We start from the raw sequence: 22,062 nt of genomic DNA on the forward strand, positions 1-22,062 counted from the left end.
TCCCATTTTGCAGGTGTGAAGACCGAGCCTCTACGAGGGTTAAAACAAGTTTGAAAATAAAAGATTTGAGCAGTGTCATCTCTAACTTGAGAGCCTGTGAAGTGTCTTCCCTAGAGAGATGAAGGGCTAATCATGTTAGTGGGAGCTGGGTGGTAACAGTGGGTAGAATACGTGGATGGGAATCTGAAAGATCTGAGACATCCAACTAACCTTGGGCAAATGATTTGGATGGCTCTTAGCTTCACTTTCCCAACCTGTAAAAAGGAGGATACTCTAAAATGGGGATTACTCAATTATGGCACCTGACTCACAGAGTTAGTGTGACAGTCAAGTTCCTTTAAAATAATTACGTTTTTTATTATTTCTTTTTTATTAAAGTTTTTCATTTTCAAAACATATGCACGGATAATCGGACAACACTGAAAAAGGGGAACATTTGGAACACAAGGCTGACCCTTGCTTAGCCTTGTGTTCCAAATGTTCCCCTTTTTCTCCCCACTCCTCCCCTAAATGGCAAGCAATCCAATATATGTTATACATGTTAAATCCAATATACGTAAACATATTTGAATTAAATATTTTAAATGCTATATGAGTACTAGATTATTATTATTATTATTATTATTATTATTATTATTATTATTATTATTATTATTATTATTACTGATCAAACAGTATGGTTGTAAGGGAATCACTCTGTAAACCTTAGAAGCTGCTGGAGCAAGTCCTGGACTTGTCTTCCGGGGATGCCCTTTGCCTTGGATGCCGTATGACAGCAGAACTTCAGTTTGCTCATCTCTAAAATGGGTCTAATAAGACTTGCACTACCGTCTGCACTAGGGTAGTTGGGTGGAAGGGACGTGTCTCCCCGACAACCTTTCGCTACCATGAAATGCCCCAGGGACGGGAGCCCCCGAAGTGCTTGCCCTGGCCCGATGCTGGAAGAGAGTGGACTCTGCCAAGCTTCATTTCCTCCTCTGTCCCCTGTCAGCCGGGCCAAGGAACAGCCCAAACTCCAACTGGCCCCGGCGGTTTTTCTCCGGACAAAGCCGGGGGGAGGGGGCAAGGGGAGGGAGCCAGCCCTCTCCCCGAGTGTCCCTTTCCGAGCATTGGCGGGCCCGTCTGGGTGGAGTGCGGGTCTATAACCCATTTACCAGCATTCCTACTCCAGTGCGTGCCCGTTAATAAGATTAGTAATTAAAATGCTTGATAACAATTGGCAAGTGTGTTTTGCTCGGGCGCTGGTGGGCTGGGCCGGCCGGCTCGGGCTGGGCCGGCGGAGCATCTGACACCACAAAGCCCGGGGGCTGCAGGAGCCCAGACGCTCGCCAAGCCCGGCCCGGGAAGCCTCGAGCGAGCGGCGGGAGCACGGAGCGAGCGCGCGGGGAGCGGGGGCCGAGCGCCGGGCACCGCCATGGTGGAAGTGGAGAAAGCCCGGCCTCAGTGGGACAACCCGTTGCAGTTCGTGTTCGCCTGCATCTCCTATGCAGTGGGGCTCGGGAACGTCTGGAGATTTCCCTACTTGTGCCAAATGTACGGAGGAGGTAGGTGACGCGGGGCTCCCGCTCTCCGTCCCGGAGCCCGGCTCTCCGTCCCGGAGCCCGTCTCTCCGTCCCGGAGCCCGGCTCTCCGTCCCGGAGCCCGGCTCTCCGAAGCGCGTTTGGCCGCTTGCCTCGTGGTTGTGCTTATTTGGGAGTTCTTTCTTAGTCCCGCAGTACAGGTGTCCCTGCTCCAGCCTCCTTCCGCCTTTCTCCTCTCCCCCCGGAGGTCTTTAGTTTCCCTAAATAAACTTCCACCAAAACCTTCTTTCTCATTCTTTTCAGCTGAGCTCTCTGCAAAAGAAAGGGGGGAAGCGACTCTCGAAAAGGCTTTCCCGGGGCCGCGGACACTTTCCCCCGCTCCCCGGGAGATCCAAGCTTCTGCTCTGCCGAGAGCCCGGGCTCGGGCACTCGGGACTCGGGCAGCCAGGTCGCTCTCGGGAGCAGAGTAAGGAGGCCGAGATTTACATGACAATGGCCAGTAGAAGGAGTGGAGAAACCCTTACTTTCGGGAGGATCGTGTTGGCTCCTACCATGCCTTCCCAACTTTGAAACTTGGCCCCCGGCCTCCAGGACCCTGGCCAGCGGGCACTAGAGCCTGCTGCCGGCCTTGGAGAAAGAGAATGAACTGCTTTGATCTCAGCCCAATTTTTAAAAAATTCAGTAGAGAGTCTGGGAGTTTGGTGGAGTTGGGGAGTTCTGGAACCCTGAGGAGGCAGAGCTTCCCGAGCTCCTTCCGTCCAGCTCCCCTCCTTTTGAGGAGATGCTCCAGAAGGCGAGGAAATAATGCTCCGACATTTCAGTGAACAACCGAGGCTACAAAGTAACCACGATCTTTTCCAAAGTTAAAGCAGGGGATCTCAACACTACTTTTGTATTTGAAAAGCACAGGTAATTACAGATATCTAGGAAGTTGTATGGTGCAGTGGAGACGATGCTGGATTTGAAGTCGGAAGATATGGGTTCCAATTGTGCCACTGATCATCTGTGTCACCTTGGGCAAGTCATAAATGTCCCCAAGCCTCAGTTTCCTTATCTGTAAGATGTGTGTCTGGACTAGATCGGGGATTCTTTGTTATTGGACTTCATTTTAATAATGTTTGGTTTTTTTTCAAAATACATGCAAAGATAGGTCTTCACATCCACCTCTGTAAACCTCAAGCTCCAAACCTTTCTCCTTCCCCTCTCCCAATCCCTTCCCCTAGATAGCAAGCAATCCAGTATATATTAAACATGTGCAATTCTTCTGTACTTATTTCCATATTTATCATGCTGAAAAGAAAATCAGCTCAAAAAGAGAAAAAATGAGAAAGATAAAAAGCAAGCAAACAATAAGAAAGGTGAAAACACTATGTCGTGATCCACACACAGTCCCCACCGTCCTCTCTCTGGGTGCATATGGCTCCCTCCATCACCAGTCCATTGGAACTGGCCTGAATCACTTCATTGTTGAAAAGAGCCAGGTCCATCAGAATTGATCATCACATCATCTTATTGTTGCTTTGCATAATGTTCTCTTGGCTCTACTCACTTCCCTTAGCATCAACTCATGTAAGTCTCTCCAAGCCTCTCTGACATCATTCTTCTGATTGTTTCTTATAGAACAATAATATATCATAACATTCATAGACCAGAACTTATTTAGCCATTCCCCGATTGATTTTGCGCCCACTCAGTTTCCAGTTCCTTTCCACTAAAAAAGGGCTGCTACAAACATTTTAATATTGTGGGTCCTTTTCCCTTTTTTATGTAGCTCAGTGATTTTTAATTTGGGGTCCATAGGCTTTTCGTAAAATTACATCTTGGTTTTCTTTGTATATTATTTTATGCATTTATAAAAACAATATTTTAAAAGGGCTCCATGAAACAACAAGATTAAAAACTCATAGATATGATGAATTCCAAGGTCTCTTCCAGTTTAAACCTTTGATTCTGTGATTTACTATCCTGATGTGAAATGAATCGAGCTCTCCATGGCCCAGCAACACAATAAAAGGTCTCAGGGTGAAATCTCCAAATCAGATTGCCCCTCTCTTTTAGTTTTCCTCACCATCTTTCTCCACCACCATGATGGTTAAACACCCACACAATGCCAAAAGGATATGATCCACTACTCTACACACTGTTTTTCTAAATGCTCTGTTATTTGCACCTGTGGGTGAATGAATCCAGGGAGATATGGCTCTATTTGCCCATCTTTGTGAGGCATTAAAATAAAATTCTGAGTAAGAATGCTACCAAGGAAACTTCCAGACATCGTGGCTCCTTTCTGGGAAAGCACTTAAGATGCACACCTATGTGGAAACCTTTGGTTTGTACTTTCTGCAAAGTAGTTCACTGTTGTTAATATGCAGGTGAAGGTAATATAAGCTTATGGAAATAGTCCAAGACCTCTGTTCTTAAAAGAAAGGAGATTACCTGACCTTTGTACAAGCAATTACTTCTTGCCTAGCTTTGGAGAGAAATTAATACAGAATGAATGGCTGAATGAACTTATACCACTAGATAAGCAGGTAGGAAACCTTAGTGGGAATTGTGACTCTTGTGCTTTGTTATCTCCAGCAAGTCACCTTATCTCTCTGAAGTGACTAAAATGAAGGGGGTGTACCAATTTATCAGCAAAATCCCTTCCAGCTCAAATATTCATTAGGTCTGGGGAGAAAAGGGAAAGAGTAAGGAAAGTAGGATTGTTCTTCTGCACAACGTCTGAGGCTCTCTCATCCAGCACAAGCTAAGATGGGAACTTTTTTATCCTGCAAAGTTGTTAGATATTCAAGTACCACCTCTTACAGAAAGCCTTCTCTGATTCTTCCTTCTCTGCCCCATCTAAGTCATGATCTTTTCCTCTGCCTGGAAGGCAAGGATCTTGTCTGAATCCATCTCTTCTCTCTAGCATCCAGCATAAAGTGCTGCAGATAGTGGGTGCTTTTATAAATGCTTGATGAATTTGATTTTTCTGGTTTATATGGAAGGCTTATTTTGTGGAAGTATCAGCCTGGCCATAAATGCCCCTACTTTCCCTGCCCTTGCATGTAAATATCTTCCATTTCCTATTTTTAATAAAATGAAGGTAATGATATTTGTAATATTCATGGTAATCTAGAATCAGAAGACCTGGGTTGTGTGACTTTGGGTTGCTTCATCTACATGATCCTTGTTTCCTCATCTGTAAAATGAGAGGGTTGGACTAGATGACTTTTGGGGTCTCTTCTAGTTCTAGAACCATGATCTTGAAATTATCTTTCATCAAAGTGTTACTTAAGTATGAATCATCATGTTTGTTGTCCCTGGTCCTCCTACTTCATAATTAAGTAATATGCAGATAGGTGATTTGCTTTGAGAGGCAGCCATGGTGTCGATAGAAAGCAAGACTGGGATTGGGAAGACCTGAGTCAAAATCTTATATAATTCTCAAGCAAGTCTTTTAACTCCCTCTGAGCCTCAATTTCCTCAAATGTAAAATATGGCACAGGCATGAATAATGGAAGTCAAGTGAGAAAATATGGGGGAAATGCTTTGCAAGCAATCTATAAAGAATCATATAAAGAGGATGGAGCAAGAGTTCTTAAACTGGGGTCCATGAATACTTTGGGGGGCTGGTAATTTGTTTTTAAATATTTTGACAATTGCATTTGAATATAATTAATATCTTTTGTATTTTACTTTATACACTTAAAAACATTAGGGGTCTATGGGTTTCAGGAGTCTGCCCAGAGACCAAAAAAAAAAATATATATATATATATAGGTTAAAGACTTCTGGGATTGGGACTAGATCTGTGATTTCCCTGATGACAGAAACTTGTGGTTGAAAAAAGACAACTTTCTCTCCCAGTACAGGTCAGCATTTGTCTGCTATGTATATAGTCTTAGAACGCTGCCTAGATTACTAAAAGGCTCACTTGGGATCACATGGCACCCGAGTGGGGACTTGAACCCAAGTGTTCCTAGATCTGAGACCTGCTCTTCCTATTACACTAGGTTGCCTGTGTAATTTGAGCTATTATTGTGACTACAATTTGAAACCCAGAGACCTTGCAACCCCGTTCTTTGTCCATATAAGTGGACCACAGGAGAGATGGGGGAACCTTGAAGGTTGTGGCAAGCCTTGCAGAGTGAGCCTTTGCCTATTGCCACCCTCCAAACAAAGGACTTGTTTGTGAACCACACAGCCAGGACATAAATCCCAGAATAACACGGATTAGAGAGCAGGGTTCGTTTCCTTGGGTTTCCATCTCTTTGCAGGCCTTCCAAGGCCCAACCCAGTGGAAGGAATGTTAATTCTGGAGATTAAACTCCAAATAAAGAACATCAGTGTGACCTCAAAAAAAAATCAACTAACCAAGCCTTCATCAAATCCCTTTTTGGTCAAGTCAGCAGGTCCTCAGGACATGGCTTCAAGCAAGGTCTCTGGCAAAGGTTATTTCCAAGGGAAAACATGATGGAGCTGTCCATGCTGGAGTTGGTGCTGGCTGGGGAAGAGTGATATTCCTATACCTCTAGACCAAATGTTTTTAACCTGGGGTCTGTGAATAGATTTCAGGGGCAGCTAGAGGGTACCATAGTTCCTAGAAAGCTGGATTTGAAGTTTTGAGTTCAAATCCTGCCTCTGAGATGACTGGCTGTGTGATCCTGGGCAAGTCAGTTAGCCCTGTTTGCCTCAGTTTCCTTATTTGTAAAAATGAACAGGAAAGGGAAATGGCAAAACACTCCAGTATCTTTGCAACAAATCAACAACAACAACAAAAATAACAACAAAAAAAAGGATCATAAAGAGTCAGACATGACTGAAAATGACTGAATTTGAACTGCATGAGAAAAAAAATGACATCTTTATTTGTACTAACTCTTGGTTTTCTTTGTAATATGATGCTTTTTATTTTATGCATTAAAATATTATTCTGAGGAGTCCATAGTCTTCAAGGACTGCTAAGGAGGCCCATGACAAATAAAAAAAATGTCTAAAGTCAATGATACCTTGAAGCGGAAGGATTCTAGAACTGAGGGCTAAAAGAGCCCTGAATGTTCATCTAAATCAACTCTTTCATTTTACAAATGAGGAAACTGAGGTACAGAGATGAGAAATGATTTGCTTTTTACAAAACAGAAAGGATCTTAACCCATTTCTTCTGACTCCAAATCCTAAATGCTTTCATTGCATGTATTATGGACTCTATCTTTATAGATAAGACTGATTTTCTCTATTTTCTCCATCTCTGAAGATGTGGTTCATGGAAAATATATGTGTGTGAGAGACAAAAAATAGACAGGTAGAGAGAAAAAGAGAGGAGGAGGAGAGAGAAATCAGAGAGACAATGAGAGAGGGGAAGAGAGGGAGGGAGAGAGTGGAGAGGTGCAAAGAGAAGGAGGAAGGGAGAGAGAGAGAGAGAGAGAGAAAGGAAAGGAGAGCAGAGAGATGGAGACAAAGAGAAGAGGCAAAGAGAAAGACAGAGACAGAGAAAAAATAAGGGAGAGAGACAGAGAAAGAGAGAGACACACACATGAAGGGAAAGAGACAGAGACAGAGACATAAGGACAAAGGCAAAGAAAGAGAAAAAGATACAGAGACAGAAACAGAAACAAAAAGACAGACAGACAGAAACAAAGACAGAGACAGAGGAATCAGGAAATCTCTTGGTCAGGATTGGATTGAACTGGATAAAGTCTTTTCCAACTTTAAGTGATAGGCATATGGAGGTATAGTTCCAATACATTTTAATTAAATAAATCTAATCTAACAATTAATGATAATTATTAAATATTTATATGCTACCTAGTGGGGAGATAAAGATAATACTAAAATTAATTCCTACCCTCAAGTAGTTTATATTCTATTGGGAACATGTACATACACATAGATCTAGTATGTATATACATATATATGTATATATTTGTATGTATACAATTGTACTAATATACAAGCATATACATATCATAAAATATTCATGAATAGAGATTGAACTTGTGATTTCATTGATTTAGGGAACTTCCAGATGAGGATCTCCCTTTACCAGAGCAAATCAACACCATTCTGGAAATTAGAATCTTAGAGAGTTGCCAGCACATTGAGTGAGAGTCTAGATGTCTCTTACCCAAGAGTCACCCAACCAGTATGTGTCAGAGGACTCCTCCTCTACCCTTCCTGCCTCCCAGTCATATCTCTCTCTCTCTCTCTCTCTCTCTCTCTCTCTCTCTCTCTCTCTCTCTCTCTCTCTCTCTCTCTCTCTCTCTCTCTCTCCCCCTATTTCTTTTTCTTTCTGTCTCTCTCACACTCTCTGTCTGTCTGCCTATCTCTGTCTTTCTGTCTCTCTCTGTGTGTCTCTCTTTCTCTTCCTATCTATGAGGCAGCTAACTAAAACACTAAAGCTAGTCAATAAGATCCAAGTTCAAATCTGTCTCCAAATACTAGTTGTGTGACCCTAGGCCTGCCACTTAACCTCTCTCTGTGTGCCTCAATATCCTCATCTGTAAAGTGAGGAGAATAAAACTACCTATTTGATATGTTTGTTGTGAGGATCAAAAGAGATCATAATTGTAAACTGCTTAGCACAGTGCCTGGAACATAATAAGCAATATATCAATGATAGATATAGCTATTGAAAAGGGAGCATCGTTATTATTGCTGTGAGCCCTCTTACTGCTCTTAAATGCTGGATGCCCACTTGTTGGGTATGTTGTAGAAGGGGCTCTAAGCAGAAAACATCTGTCTGAGGTCCCTTCCAACTCTGAGACTGTGAACTCAAAATAAGTGGGAGCTTGCTGTGGGTTAATTTATGAGGACTTCCTAGTGGAGTCTTGCCTTGAGCACACGAAGGAAGTGTTGTCATGCACCTGTGTATACATAGATCTATTGTTACACCAGAAGGAATTATTTATTCAGGCTGGTTCCCTAGTCAATAATCTATATATCTTCTTTTAATAAAAATAATGATAAAAAGTCATTATATTGCTCTTTAAAGTTTAAAGGGTGCTTTGCACACTCACTCTCTCTTCAACCTTGTAAGGTAGATGCTATTTTCCCATTTTATAGATAAAGTCATTGAGGCTGAGAGATTAAGTGACTTGCTCAGAGTCACACAGCTAATAAGGGACTGAGGCAGGATTCAAATCCAGATCTCCCTCACTACAGGTGAGGTGGAAATTGTCTCTGTTCCTATGTTTCTGTCTCTTTCTCTTCGTGTGTTATTCAGTCCTTTCAGACTCCCCATGATCCCATTTGGGGTTTTCTTGGCAAAGACACTAGTCTGGTTTGCCATTTCCTTCTCCAGCTCATGTTGACAGATGAGGAAACTCAGGAAATCAGAGTTAATTGGCTTGCCTAAGACCATGCAGCTAATATGTGTCTGAGGCCGGATTTGAACTCTTGAAGAGGAGGCAGCAAGGGAGGGGATGTCACAAAAGAGTAATAAGCAGTCTGGGGGAAATGGTAGAAGGGGATGGGGAACCTGGCTGCCGAGGATCCTGATCCTGTTAGTATAGAGTCTTCTTAGTTCCATCTGTAAATGCTTTCTTCCCCCGGGGGCTTCTGCCATCTTCCTATGTCATTCCATTTGCCTGCCTCCCAATAGTAGCATGAGGTACCCCAAAGCACGAGTCCTGTGGGGACTGTCATGTGTGGGCATAATAAGCCACTGAGTTGGAAATCAGAAGATCTCAGTTCAAATCTTGGTTTTGTCACTTTCTAGCTGTGTGATCTTGAGCAAGTATCTTCCTTTCTCAGACTCAATTTCCTCAACTGTAAAATTCATGTGATAATATTTACACTATAACTATCTCAAAGGGTTGTTGGGGAAAATGATCTTGGTAAGTTCTAAAGCATTAGCAAAATGGGAGACATCACTAGCCACCCTTCAGGGACAGTTCTATCTGGATGTCTGATTGGAGCAAATGACCCTAATTGAGTCCCCAAGGGAGATCTTACTATCTAGAAGGAGAGGCTCCATCTCAGTTCTGCCACACATAGCTCTCTATCTGACTTGGACCCCTGGATCCAAGGCTCAGCATCAAGTGCCATCTACTTCCTTTAGTTTCTTCTGCATTTTTCCAGTTGTTAGAACTTGCAGCTCCCACCTCTATCCCCTAGCTCTTCCCTCACCCTTCTCCACCCCCGTTCATCAAGTTTTTCTCACATCATAAAAGCACACCTGGCAGGGACCTTAGATGTTACCTGGTCCAAACCTATCATTTTACAGATGAGGAAACTCGGGACTAAAGATGCTTTGCCCAAGGTTTTATGCCGGAATTTGAATCCAGGACCTCTTATCACAAACCTCGTACTCTTTCCACTGGACCCCAGGTTCTCTTATTTCACTGACTTTATTTTATATACTTTGTATTTCCTTATCTACAAACATGTTTTATCCCCTAAGCAGAATGTAAGCTTCTTTGAGATCAAGGACTGATTCACTTTGGTATTTATATCCCCAAGTGCCTGCCACATAGAAAGTGGGATTTAATAAATGCTTATCGATCAATTCATTGGTTGCTTTGTGGGATAAAAAAATGCCATTCTCAGAGTGGGATGGAGGAATGTTAAGCTACGGCATATTCTCAGAATCATATAATTCCAAAGGTCAATAGGGCACTTATCTTGTGACTTTTGGCGTGTCATAACTGCAGATATTTTGAGAAGTGAGATAGGGAAGAACAAAACTAAGGCAAGGTGACTAGGACTTTGATTCAGGGCAGTAAAATTTAGAAGGCAGCCATTAAAATGTTTCAGCAATGTAAAAATAACTGAACATAGCATGCAATTGGCAAAGCTAATTCGTTAAAACCATAAACTCTAGGAGCTTTCTTCACTGACAGCTGTCTCCCCCAGTAACTATACCCCTCATGAGCTCCTTCTTAGCCCAGCTGTGTCCCCACCCCGTTGTGATTTGTGCCTCTTGTTCCAGGCACAAAAAGTACTAGTTGTAACTCTCAGCGTGGGGTAGCAGTGACCTGTAACCCCTGGACACTCCCTGGTGGCAGAGAGCCTTGGAACCCAGCCATTTGCTTGGAGGACATTGTCCAGCTCCTTGGGTGATTCCCCCTCCTCAGTTATTATCTGAGAGACTCTCACTTTCATTTCCTTGCCTGTCTTTCTTGGTCTGGAACAAAAGTTCAATCAAGCTCACTAGAAACAAAAATGAAAGGTTTCTGCGGACACAGGAGCAAGCCTTTTGTCAACCAACACCTGTTGCCCACAGCACTGTGGGCTTGGGGGGGTCAGGATCCACCATTGCCCTTTCCACCAATGGAAATTTGTTAGAGACAGAAGATGAGGTCCAGCTGCATCTTTTCCCATCCCTACTTCCTCTTTGGACAGTTGTGTTGATGTGACTGGATAATGTGCTAATGTATGGAAGGACATAAGAACAGTCCAACTGCAAACAAAAGGCACATAATAGCCATTCAGAATAAATAATCATTGGCAAATTTAAAGAGAGTAGAGATGCCAGTGTAAAACCAAGTGTATGCCTATCTGCCTCATAATATTGTTTTACTGTATCTGATATAGATAGAAAGGTAGGTAAACAGACAGGCAGGTAGATAGATAGATAGATAGATAGATAGATAGATAGATAGATAGATAGATAGATAGATAGATAGATGATGGATGGATATGATAGATAGATGGATGGATGGATGGATATGATAGATAGATGATAGATAGATAGATAGATAGATAGATAGATAGATAGATAGATAGATAGATAGATGATGGATGGATATGATGGATGGATGGATGGATGGATGGATGGTTTTGATAGATAGATGATAGATAGATAGATAGATAGATAGATAGATAGATAGATAGATGATGGATGGATATGATAGATAGATGGATGGATGGATGGATATGATAGATAGATGATAGATAGATAGATAGATAGATAGATAGATAGATGATGGATGGATATGATAGATAGATGGATGGATGGATGGTTATGATAGATAGATGATAGATAGATAGATAGATAGATAGATAGATAGATAGATAGATGATGGATGGATATGATAGATGGATGGATGGATGGATGGATATGATAGATAGATGATATATAGATAGATAGATAGATAGATAGATAGATAGATAGATAGATAGATGATGGATGGATATGATAGATGGATGGATGGATGGATGGATATGATAGATAGATGATAGATAGATAGATAGATAGATAGATAGATAGATAGATAGATGATGGATGGATAGATAAATATTAGATGGATGGATATGATAAATAGATAAATGATGGATGGATGGATGAATGGATATGATATAGATAGATATAGAAAAATAAATGGATGGATGGATATGATAGATAGGTGGATAGGTAGGTAGATAGATGATTGATAGACAGATAGATAGATGATAGATAAGTGGGTGGATGGATGAATGGATATGATAGATGATAGATAGATGGATATGATATAGATAGATAGATAGATGGATGGATGGATAGGTAAGTAGGTGGGTAGATAGATAGATTTTACTATATGTTAGGACTTCCCAATAAGATTGCACTCTGCTAATGCACATTTGCATCCTTGGGTCACTTAATCCTTTTAAAGAGTTAGTTGAGGCACTGAGAGATTAAGTGATTTTCTCAGAGAGTCTATGTGAACCCAAATCTTTTCATTCCAAAGAAGTTCTCTAATGGTAGGTCCATTCTGTCATTAATTTGTTTTTGATAAAAGATTGTATTTTAGGGAGGATAAATAAGTGTAATTGCTGAAAATTCACATCTCTTAAGAATTACCACAGTTCATCTGGTGGCAATGTGGAGATAGTGACTCCAAGCATGCGATTGTAAAATTCTTCAGTGACAATATACACTGGTAGTTCTTAAACTTTTTGTTCTCAAAACCCCTTCATAATCTTCAAAATTATTAAGTTTTTGTTTCCAGGGACTATCTAGTCATATTTATCATATCTGAAATTAAAACTGATAACATTTATAATGTTTATTCATTAATTTTAAATAACAATAAATCAATTCATGTTAACTTAAGTAATATTTTTTATGAAAAATAACTATTTTCCCAAATAAAGGCAGTTGACAAGAAGAGTGGGGACTATTTGTTTGTTGTTGGGTGTTTGTTTGTTTGTTTTAATGCAGAAAAGATTTTTATTTTACTTTTTTTTTTTTTTTGCTAAGGCAATTGGGGTTAAGAGTCTTGCCCAGGATCACACAGCTAGGAAGTGTCTAAGTCAGATTTAAACTCAGGTCCTCCTGATTTCAGAGTTAGTTCTCTATCCATTGAGCCATCTAGCTGCCCCCTATTTTACATTCTTTTAAGAATGGGTGCACACTTTTGAAATCACCAAGACAGTATTTTATTTCTTATCCTGAAGCGCGAGTCCCTTCCCTGATTCCCCATTAATTGGATGTTACAGGAGTTACTGAGTGTCAGTGAATTTCTACCCCTCATTACATAGCCAGTCCCTTCCCCAAGGAGCTTATTTTCTTATGGGGGGAGATAAAAAGGGCAAAGTCCAGAGGGTCCCTTTCCAAACCTAAGACCATCACCCCGATTACAAAAGCCAGTCCCTGTAAGTAGCTTACATTCTTACATTTTTTTTTGGAGGAGAAGAGGGAGCAAAGTCCAGAGAACTCCTGCTCAAATCTAAAACCTCCATCCCAGATTACATTCTTTGATTTGCTTGTGGGTCCCAGCCTCTCATTTCTTAGGTTTCAATTTTCCAATTTAAGTTTTATTTCTCCAAATTAATTTTCATACTTCTCTGGAAACCAAATCCCTATCAATTCTCACAATTTCCCCTCTTTTATATAAATCCATAATTTGGTTTCCACATCCTTTTCTAACCTCAAATTTGGTTATAATTTTTATATCCCTCTTCATAAAAGTCTGTTACTCTCTGCACAGATCTCCTTACACGGGATAGCCTCCTGCTACTGTTAAGATCCCAGCAATTGATGTTAAGAAGGTCAGGATGAGGATCGCTCTTCTTTGAGTGGTATTGTTTTATGTAGCTTTAGAAGTCTCTTTAATATCTGGCTTAATAGGAGACAACTGGATTTTCATGTCTGCTTCTGCATTCAGTCTATTGTGAAATGTAGTTTCATTTCAAATATATAAAGAAAATTGAGCTTCATAGTGATCTGTAATTGGAAAAGAGAGAGGCCAAATATTATATTTATATTATGATGAAAATCACTTTGACCTTGTAAGCCCCATGAGAGGGTTTTGAGGATCCCAAGGGACTCAGGGACCACACTTTGAAAAATGGGGATATACAAAGTATACATAGGTACTAAGTCATAATCAGAATGTTCTCAGTCAGGACCAAAATAACTGAGGGAAGGGGAATGTTCAGAGGTCTCTGATACAAAGGTGTTTCAGTGAGTGCATCTTCTATCCCACTCCTTGGGAATGAAGTAGAAAAAGAAAACAGAAAGTAGCAGAGCCAGGATTTGAACTCAGGTGCCACCTGGCGTGTATTTGTCCCATCCACTTTTTTCACTAGGTCCCTGTTTATGACCAGGAACATACATTTATGAAATAGTTTACTGGAATCAGTTGAGGATTAATGATCGACAATCATTTATTAAGCACCTACTATGTGCCAGGCCCTGTGCTAAAGAGAGAAAGGCAAAAACAAAGTTTCTGTCCTCAAGAAGCTTTCACTCTAATGGGAGAGACAACATATAAACAATAAACAAGATACAGACAGGTTAAACTGGAGGTTACATCAGGAAGAAGGCACTAACTTTGAGGAGAATGGGAAAGGTTTCTTTTATTTAAGAAAAATTTTACTAATGCATTAATATTTGGGCAAAGTTATTGCAATGGGTGTGAAAGGGGAGACAGACATACTGTTACAAACTATAGAGGAACAAAAAGGGGTTTATATAATTAAAATGTTAAAACAAGCCTCTGGGATTAAAGTGAATGACTAATAGACCTATAAAAGAAATGAAATCGGAAGAGGATACCAGAAGATTATTATCTATAATATCACTGGAAGTAGAATTTTATTCTTTCCATTAATTTCCAATCCCTTAGTTCTTTTCAAAGAACAGTGCTCTCAAACCACAATCATCAACTTAATTTCAAGGTCTTGGGAAACACTGTCATGAAAAACATGAGAGAAAAACTATTAAATTTGGGGGAATTTTATTCAGGGAACATTCACATTATTTTCCCTGAATTAATTACTAGATCCTGAATATTGAATTCTAAAAAGGTTTATGATTCATAAGTTTTGACAGAAGAAATAGTTAAAATGAGGACATATAACATTATTCTTATCAAATCTCTTTCACTATAAATTATATTGTGACAAAGCCATAAGGAAAATGTGCTGATTACACATTAAGGGACAGAGCAAGGATATCTATAGGCCTGAGGTTTAGCATCCATATTATTGTGCTTACATAGTTTTAATAAAGCAGACAGCACAAACTACATCCTTCCAGGGGTCACTGCTATGCACTAATGGTGTAAAATTCTTCAAGGAGATTCAAGATAATTGGAAATCACATGAAACTGGTTCACTTAAGTAATAAGTGCTACATTAAAAACAAAAACAGAAAACCAAATACATGGTCTTTCCAGTGAACTTTGGTATGAGAAACTAATAGTAAAAATAGGTCTTTGGGCAATCCCAAGAACTCTTTGAGGTCTGGGAGATGTGTCGGCAGACCACAGGTATCATTTACTCCTCATCAAACCCAGAAGCTCAGAAGAAAAGGCATTCTTCAGTTCAGGAGAAATGAAACCAAACCTGAATATGGCTTGCTGAAATAAAAAATAAAAAAAAATAAAACCTGGTAGATAGGACAGCAAAAATATTCAGCAGAACCAATAGTCCTAGAGGCATATAAGAAATAAATTTTTGAGGGAGCAGCTGGGTGGCTCAATGGATAGAGCACCAGCCCTGAAGACAGGAGGACCTGAGTTCAAATCTGGTCTCAGACACTTAACATTTCCTAGTTGTGTGACCCTGGGCAAGTCACTTAACCCCAATTGCCTCAGCAAAATAAATAAATGGATTTTGAATTGAGCTGATTTACCCACTTCATTTCTCTTGGGGAGGAGAGGAGGCAATTGGAGTTGTGACTTGCCCAGGGTCACCCTACAGAGCTCATTTTAAAAATTTGGTTTGAACTTTAAAAGTGAAATGCTTCATTATATTTTCTCAGAAATCACCACAAAGATTAAAGTCACACCGTTTGATATAGACGCTGAGCTACTAGTCATTTAGGGGGGAAAATTTTTAGAAAGTCAGTGGTTGGTGTAGCATAGTCCCGGGCTCTGACAGCAGATTCAAAGGAGTGATGTTTGGAGAGGAGGTGGGGGACGCTTGGCAGTGGGCCGGTGACAGAAGAGCGTCCCATTCTCTTGCCCGTCTCACTTTTTATCTTCCACAACCCATACCTCTCTTCACAAAGACCAGTTTCAATAACACAAAGTCCTCCCTCAGTCGGGGCCGCCAGACCGAGGTCCCAGGGGTTGGATATCTTGTCATTCTGTTCCTGAATAAGTTTGGCGATTTTTAAAAGAACCTTCTCATAATGTATCTCCATGCACAAAAAGACAACAAAGCTGTCAAACAAGCTAAACAGCCGTCCAGCTGAGGTCGGCCTCACATTTTTCTGCTTCTGCACAAAAGTTAGAGCACACATGGATGCTTCAATCTGCTGTAGGGCAGTCAGGTTCCCCAGCTCAGTGGAGAACCCGGTCTGGAGCCGGCACCAGGCCCTTCTCTGTGTGCGGCCGGGTCAGACACGGGCTTTGGGACAGAGCCACATTCAGGGACCAAGAAGACATGTTTCTCCTCAAGCCCCCAACACTGACCCCAAATCTTCCGTTCCCAGACTTCTCCCAGTTCAGTGAGAGCCTCTTTCCTTTCCAGGCAGCCTGCCCCTCATCCAATCAAAGCAAAACAAGTGGCCGGCTCCTTTCTACTTCAGAATCTCCCAGGTTTGGATCAGGAAGGGATATTAGAGATGATCTAGTCCAACTCCCTTCTTTTTACACTGGGGGAAACGAAGGTCTGGAAGCACTGAATTTACCTGAGCCCACCCAACGATCTTGTGCCTAGTGAATAACTGATTTCTTCTAAGGGTATCTGTATTTTGAGCCCATCATAGAATCTGCTCACATGGAAAAGCCCAATTGGGGTCATCTCTGAAATAATCCCAAGTAGGTAACCACTTACTACTGTTCATTTGCCCAGGCCTACAAGGCCGCAAAGTGAAGTGATGGATCTAGTGTTGGAATCTACGAACTTTGCCCACAAATCCATAGTTCTTCCCAACTTTCATATATTGCTGAAGGCACCACCCATCCTTCCAGTTTCCTAGGCTCATAACTTCGATGATCTGCCTCTCCCAACGCTAGCTGATCCAGGCCCAGATCCTGCTTGTTTTGCCTCCACATCTCTAGCATCCAATCCCTTGTCTTGACTCACATAAACACCTTTCAGTTCTCATCAGATGATTGCAACAGACTTCCTATTGGTCCCTCTGCTTCCCAACTCCATTTGCCATTCCCACCTTCCCATTCCATTCGCCACACGTTTACCACAATGATTTTCCTTGACCATGTCATTTCCTTACAGTGCCTGACACATAAAAGACACTTAGCAAATGCTTAATATTGACTGACTGATTGATCTAGGATTCCATTAGCATCACTCTCCAGCCATCTGGCCTCCCTAGATAAATTTAGACCAATAATATCCAAAAGTAGCGGACAGGTTTACTGATTTAACTTTACGGATTAATAAAGCTGAAGTTGAAACACAGCTACTTCCTTTAAAACTGGTGATTAATCTCCTGCCTCATGGCACAAGTGATTTCCTGCTGGCAACTCATTTTTGCAGAGTAGAATTCTCCTCTTCCTTCAAAGCACAGCTCGGAGCCATCTCCTGTGGGATGTCCCACCTCCTCAGGAGGAAATACCTTTTTCTGCTGGAAATAGCTTTGCTTACTCCTTAGTATGGCAACAAAGACTCCCCTCAGTCTGGACCTCACACGAATGCTATCTTTCCATTCATGTGCTGGGTAGTTCCTGCATCCATTGAATTTTATTTCCCTTTATATATTTATAGGCAATTTCTATATTCTTCCTCTTTGTGTACTTTCATTCTGGTCAGATCAGACACACTTTACCCTTTCTCACCACATCTATGTCTTTATTTATGCTGTTCCTTTGGGGGGCCTTTGCCCCACATTTTTGGTAGTTGAAAATCTCATCTCCCATGCTGTGTCTCTCCCTTCTGATCAGAAGCGATCTCTCCTGCTTTGAACTGTTCCCTTGTGTATTTTGATGTTTTCTGTTGTATTATAATCCCTTTTTATCATCCCTACTATAAGACTGCATGCCCTTTGGATGGAAGCAGGGACTCTATCATACTCATCTTTGTATTTTCTTCAATACCCTGGCAGAATCCCACAAAGTCAGTGCTCAACAGATATTCACTGAACCGAGAAACAATTGAATGTATATGATCATTGCTTCCAACCAGAAGGAAACTTAAATGATCAATTAATCATCAAATCCTCTCATATGACAAATGAGGAAACTGATCCTCCAGAGAGGGGAGGTCATTGAAGTCAGAGACATTGCAAATAGCTGGTATTTGAAACTAAGTTCCCTGCCTTCACACAAAGCACCTTTTCCATGACCCCACACTTGCCTCCCCTAATCGAATGACTGAGCTGATTTGTGCTTATTTCCTCCTACAGGTGGGTTTCTGGTTCCATATCTCATCATGCTCATTGTGGAAGGGATGCCCCTTCTTTATATGGAACTGGCAGTGGGACAGCGTATGCGGCAGGGGAGTATTGGAGCATGGAAGACAATAAGCCCCTATCTTCGAGGAGTTGGTAGGTCCCCCATTCTTGCATTCTTGCGTTGCTCACGTGCTGGCCATCTTGGAGAGTGCCCCCTTCAATCTAACACAGACCACTGGGCTCCCTACCAATCATATATCTGCTGATACTAGAAAACCTTAAAAGACCAGCTTGGTGATAATAAAGGGGATTGGGATGAGGATGGATGGTAAGGGAAGAGCTGGATCAGAAGAAAAAGAGAAGGTTATCAACAAAATTGCTGACAAAGCAGTTGTTTGGCTGATGGGTGAGACTATTGGGGGTGGTAGAGGATGTGTGAATTAATTAATAAGCTCAACCTCCCACCTCACCTGCTCTGTAACTTATAGCCAGAGAGCGTTGCCCTGTGTCACTAAGGAGTTAATTAATTTGCTCAGATTCACAAAACTAGCATATGTCAGAGGTAAAACTTGAACTTTCCTAACACTAAAGCCAGATCTTGCCACTAGGAAACAAGCATTTGTTAAGCTCCTACCATGTTGCAGGCACTTGACAAATATCTTGCAATATCCTTATCATAACGATGCTATTATAATCCCTATTGTACAGTTGAGGAAACTGAGTCAGGCAGGGGTGAAGTGACTTATCCAGAGTCAAACAGACAACAAATGTCTGAGGCTGGATTTGAACTCAGGTCTTCCTGGGCTAGTGCTCCACCAATTCCCCCATCTCCTCTAGTGGTTTCTATGTTATATTGCTAATAAATGCTAACTCATGTTTTTATATAGCATTTCAAGGTTTACAAAATATATTTCTCATAAAATTTCACATTGTGAAGTAGACAATGCAAGCAGCATTATCCTGTTGTACACATGAGGAAACTGAGGGACTGTGGGATCTGTCAGTGTGCCTTAGATCACCCAGCTATTGTAATTTGAACCCAAGACTCTTGATCACAGCTCTAGTTCTCCTTCCCACCTAATGATGAAAAAAGAGTGGAAAAAAGAATGCAGGATCTGGAATAAGAGGGCCTGAGCTCAAATCTCAGCTTGGCCACTTGCCAGAATGGACCGCAGTTTCCTTATCTGTAAGGTGAGGGGTTCAGCCAAGCTCTACATTTAGCATACCATGATTTCCTTTCTAAGTTGCTATGAACGCCCTCCTGACAACTAATGCTAGCGGACACAGATCAGGTGCTGGAAGAGCCCTAGATGCCTTGGCCAAAGAAACCTGCCTCCACATCTTTCCCCTTTGCCTTGGCTGTTATGGTGCCCACTGAGTGAACTCTCCTGCAACCAATTTCTCTTCTATCTTCCATCATCTGAATAATTAACTCATGATCCACAGGCAAAATGGCAGAGGAGTATCTCAAGTGGATCCAGAATTTACCTGTTTCAGAAAAAAAAGTGATCCCATGCCAGCCTAGGTGGAGTATCCCAGGCAAGGGCGGAGGGGAGGGGAGTTTGAAATCAGACTGTATTTTACCATCAGTGGTCAAAGTCGATATTCTGCTCACCCTGTGCTCCAAGAGAAAGTCAAAACAAACCAACATTTGAATAAAATATTCAGGTAGAAAGCTGTGTCAGCTCCCGTTTCTACAGCAGAATAAATCTATCTCCATGCCATTGGTGCCTAGGAGATGAAACTAGCTCTGCTGTGAATGACTGTTAATTTTTAACATTGGAGATGTGTTGTTTTTCAGGCCATATTGAGTAATGACTAATTATTAAGAATAATCCCTAGAATTTATATTAAGCTTTACATTTTGCAAAGAATTCTACAAAACTTATTTTCATCCTGACAGCTAAGGTCCTATTATTATCACCATTTATACAGTAGAGGAAGTTGAGGCAGTCAGTAGTAAAATGCGTTGCCTATGATTACACAGCTAGTAAGTGTGTCTGAGGTTAACTTTGAAGCAGTTTCCTGATTCTGGGTCCAGCACTTTAGCCACTGTACCACTCAGCAACCCACTTAAAGAAATGAATAAATAAATGCTGGGATAAGAATCCTTACCAGGAACCTAAATTTGGCAATTTCCATCCATTACACCTACGTCTATTCTTTGGAACCAAGGAGAGCAAGCCAAATCCCTCTATCATGTGACAGATATTCAGATACCTGAAGATTGTTATGGTACCCTCCAAACGTTCTTTTCTCTACATCTCTGATTCCCTTCTCCAGTTCTTGTACATCATGTCCTCCATGTCTTTCACGGTCCCAGTCACTTCTTTTGAAATGTTCCAGCAGAAAAAAAAATTAGGACACTCACAACTGAATAAATATTCCAGATGTGATTAGTCTTGAGCAGAGTGCAGTGGGACGGTCACCTTCCTCCCTGTAGATGTTGAAATTTCATAATTGTAGCTTCACTCTATTTGACTGCCCCACTAGTTCCTCTGGTTTTATTATCCAACATGTTTGCTTCTCCTTTAAATTGAATAAGCATGATATGTCTTGCCTTCATCCAAGTCATTGGTAAAAAATGTAGCATAGAGGGGCAGCTAGATGGTGCAGTGGAGAGAGCACCAATCCTAGAATCAGGGAGACCTGAGGACAAATTCAGCTTCAGACACTTAACACTTACTAGCTGTGTGACCCTATGCAAGTCACTTAACCCAATTGCCTTGCAAAAAAAAAAGTTGAATAGAATGGGACTCAAGATAGACTTGGAGCACTCCTCTAGAATCCTTAATAAGAAGCAATTACTCACCACATGTTGGATTCAAAATTTAAATCTGCCTAACTGTGCTATCATCCAGCCCATTTCTTTCCATCTCGTCCATAAGAATAGGAGGTAAAACTTTGTCAAATGTTTTCCTGAAATTCTGGTAATACTTTGAGTGTTTAGTAACGTTACCAAATGAGAGCAGCTGAGCGGAACAGTGGAAAGAGCACTAGAATTGGAATCATGTTCATGAGTTCAAATCCAGTTTTATATACTTAACAAGCAGGTCATTTCATCCTATTTGCTCAATTTCCTCATCATAAAATGAGATGGAGAAGGAAATGGCAAGGCACTCTATTATCTTTGCCAAGAAAATCCCAAATGGGGTCATGATGAGTTGGACTTGTCTGAACAAGTCACAAATGCAACAGGAATAATGAGGATGGTAATTATAATAATAGCTAATTTTATATAGGCTTTAAGGCTCACTAAGAGCTTTACATATGTTAACTAATTTGATCCTCACCACAATTATGTGAGGATTGTTATTATTCCCATTTTAAAGATGAGGAAATTGAGGTACAGAAGTTACTTCTTGATGAAGCCATGTTGGCTCTTAGTGGTCACTGCTTTTCTTCCTAAAAACGCTCACCAACTATTCCTTTAATAATATGAGGAAAATTGTTCATGGTTTCAATGAACACATATTGATTAAGCACCTGCTGGGTTACTATACATAAGACACCATTCAGGGTATTAGGGGATATGAAGAAATGCAAGACAGAGACTGTGTACCAAAAATTCATTATCTCAGTGGGAAGATGAGACATGATACAATGCAAATCTCCAGAGTCGGAGGGGCTGAGCTCAAATCCTGCCTATGATTTGGGGCAAGTCACTTGACATCATTGTGCCTCAGTTTCCCAAACTGTAAAATGAGAGGGTTGGATTAGATGGTCTCTGGTGTCCTTTCCAGCTCTAGAAATGTAGTCATATGACATGTAAAAAGTGAACTGAGAATGCCAGATATATAAACGTCCAGTGAGACAGTGGTTCTAGATGTT

General features: G+C 41.1%; 1 protein-coding gene across 1 annotated transcript in view; it reads left to right on the forward strand.

The window, feature by feature from the left end:
* Positions 1–1,180: 1,180 nt before the first annotated feature.
* The window catches only part of SLC6A20 (solute carrier family 6 member 20), a 54,188-nt gene continuing 33,306 nt past the window's right edge, over positions 1,181–22,062 (forward strand). Inside the window, exons 1-2 of the mRNA XM_074271329.1 lie at positions 1,181–1,544; positions 18,244–18,384. Coding sequence (XP_074127430.1) covers positions 1,415–1,544; positions 18,244–18,384 — 271 coding nt within the window. The 5' untranslated portion in view covers positions 1,181–1,414. The remainder of the gene's footprint in view (positions 1,545–18,243; positions 18,385–22,062) is intronic.

The sequence above is a fragment of the Sminthopsis crassicaudata genome, chromosome 5, assembly GCF_048593235.1.
Source record: "Sminthopsis crassicaudata isolate SCR6 chromosome 5, ASM4859323v1, whole genome shotgun sequence".
Taxonomy (NCBI): domain Eukaryota; kingdom Metazoa; phylum Chordata; class Mammalia; order Dasyuromorphia; family Dasyuridae; genus Sminthopsis; species Sminthopsis crassicaudata.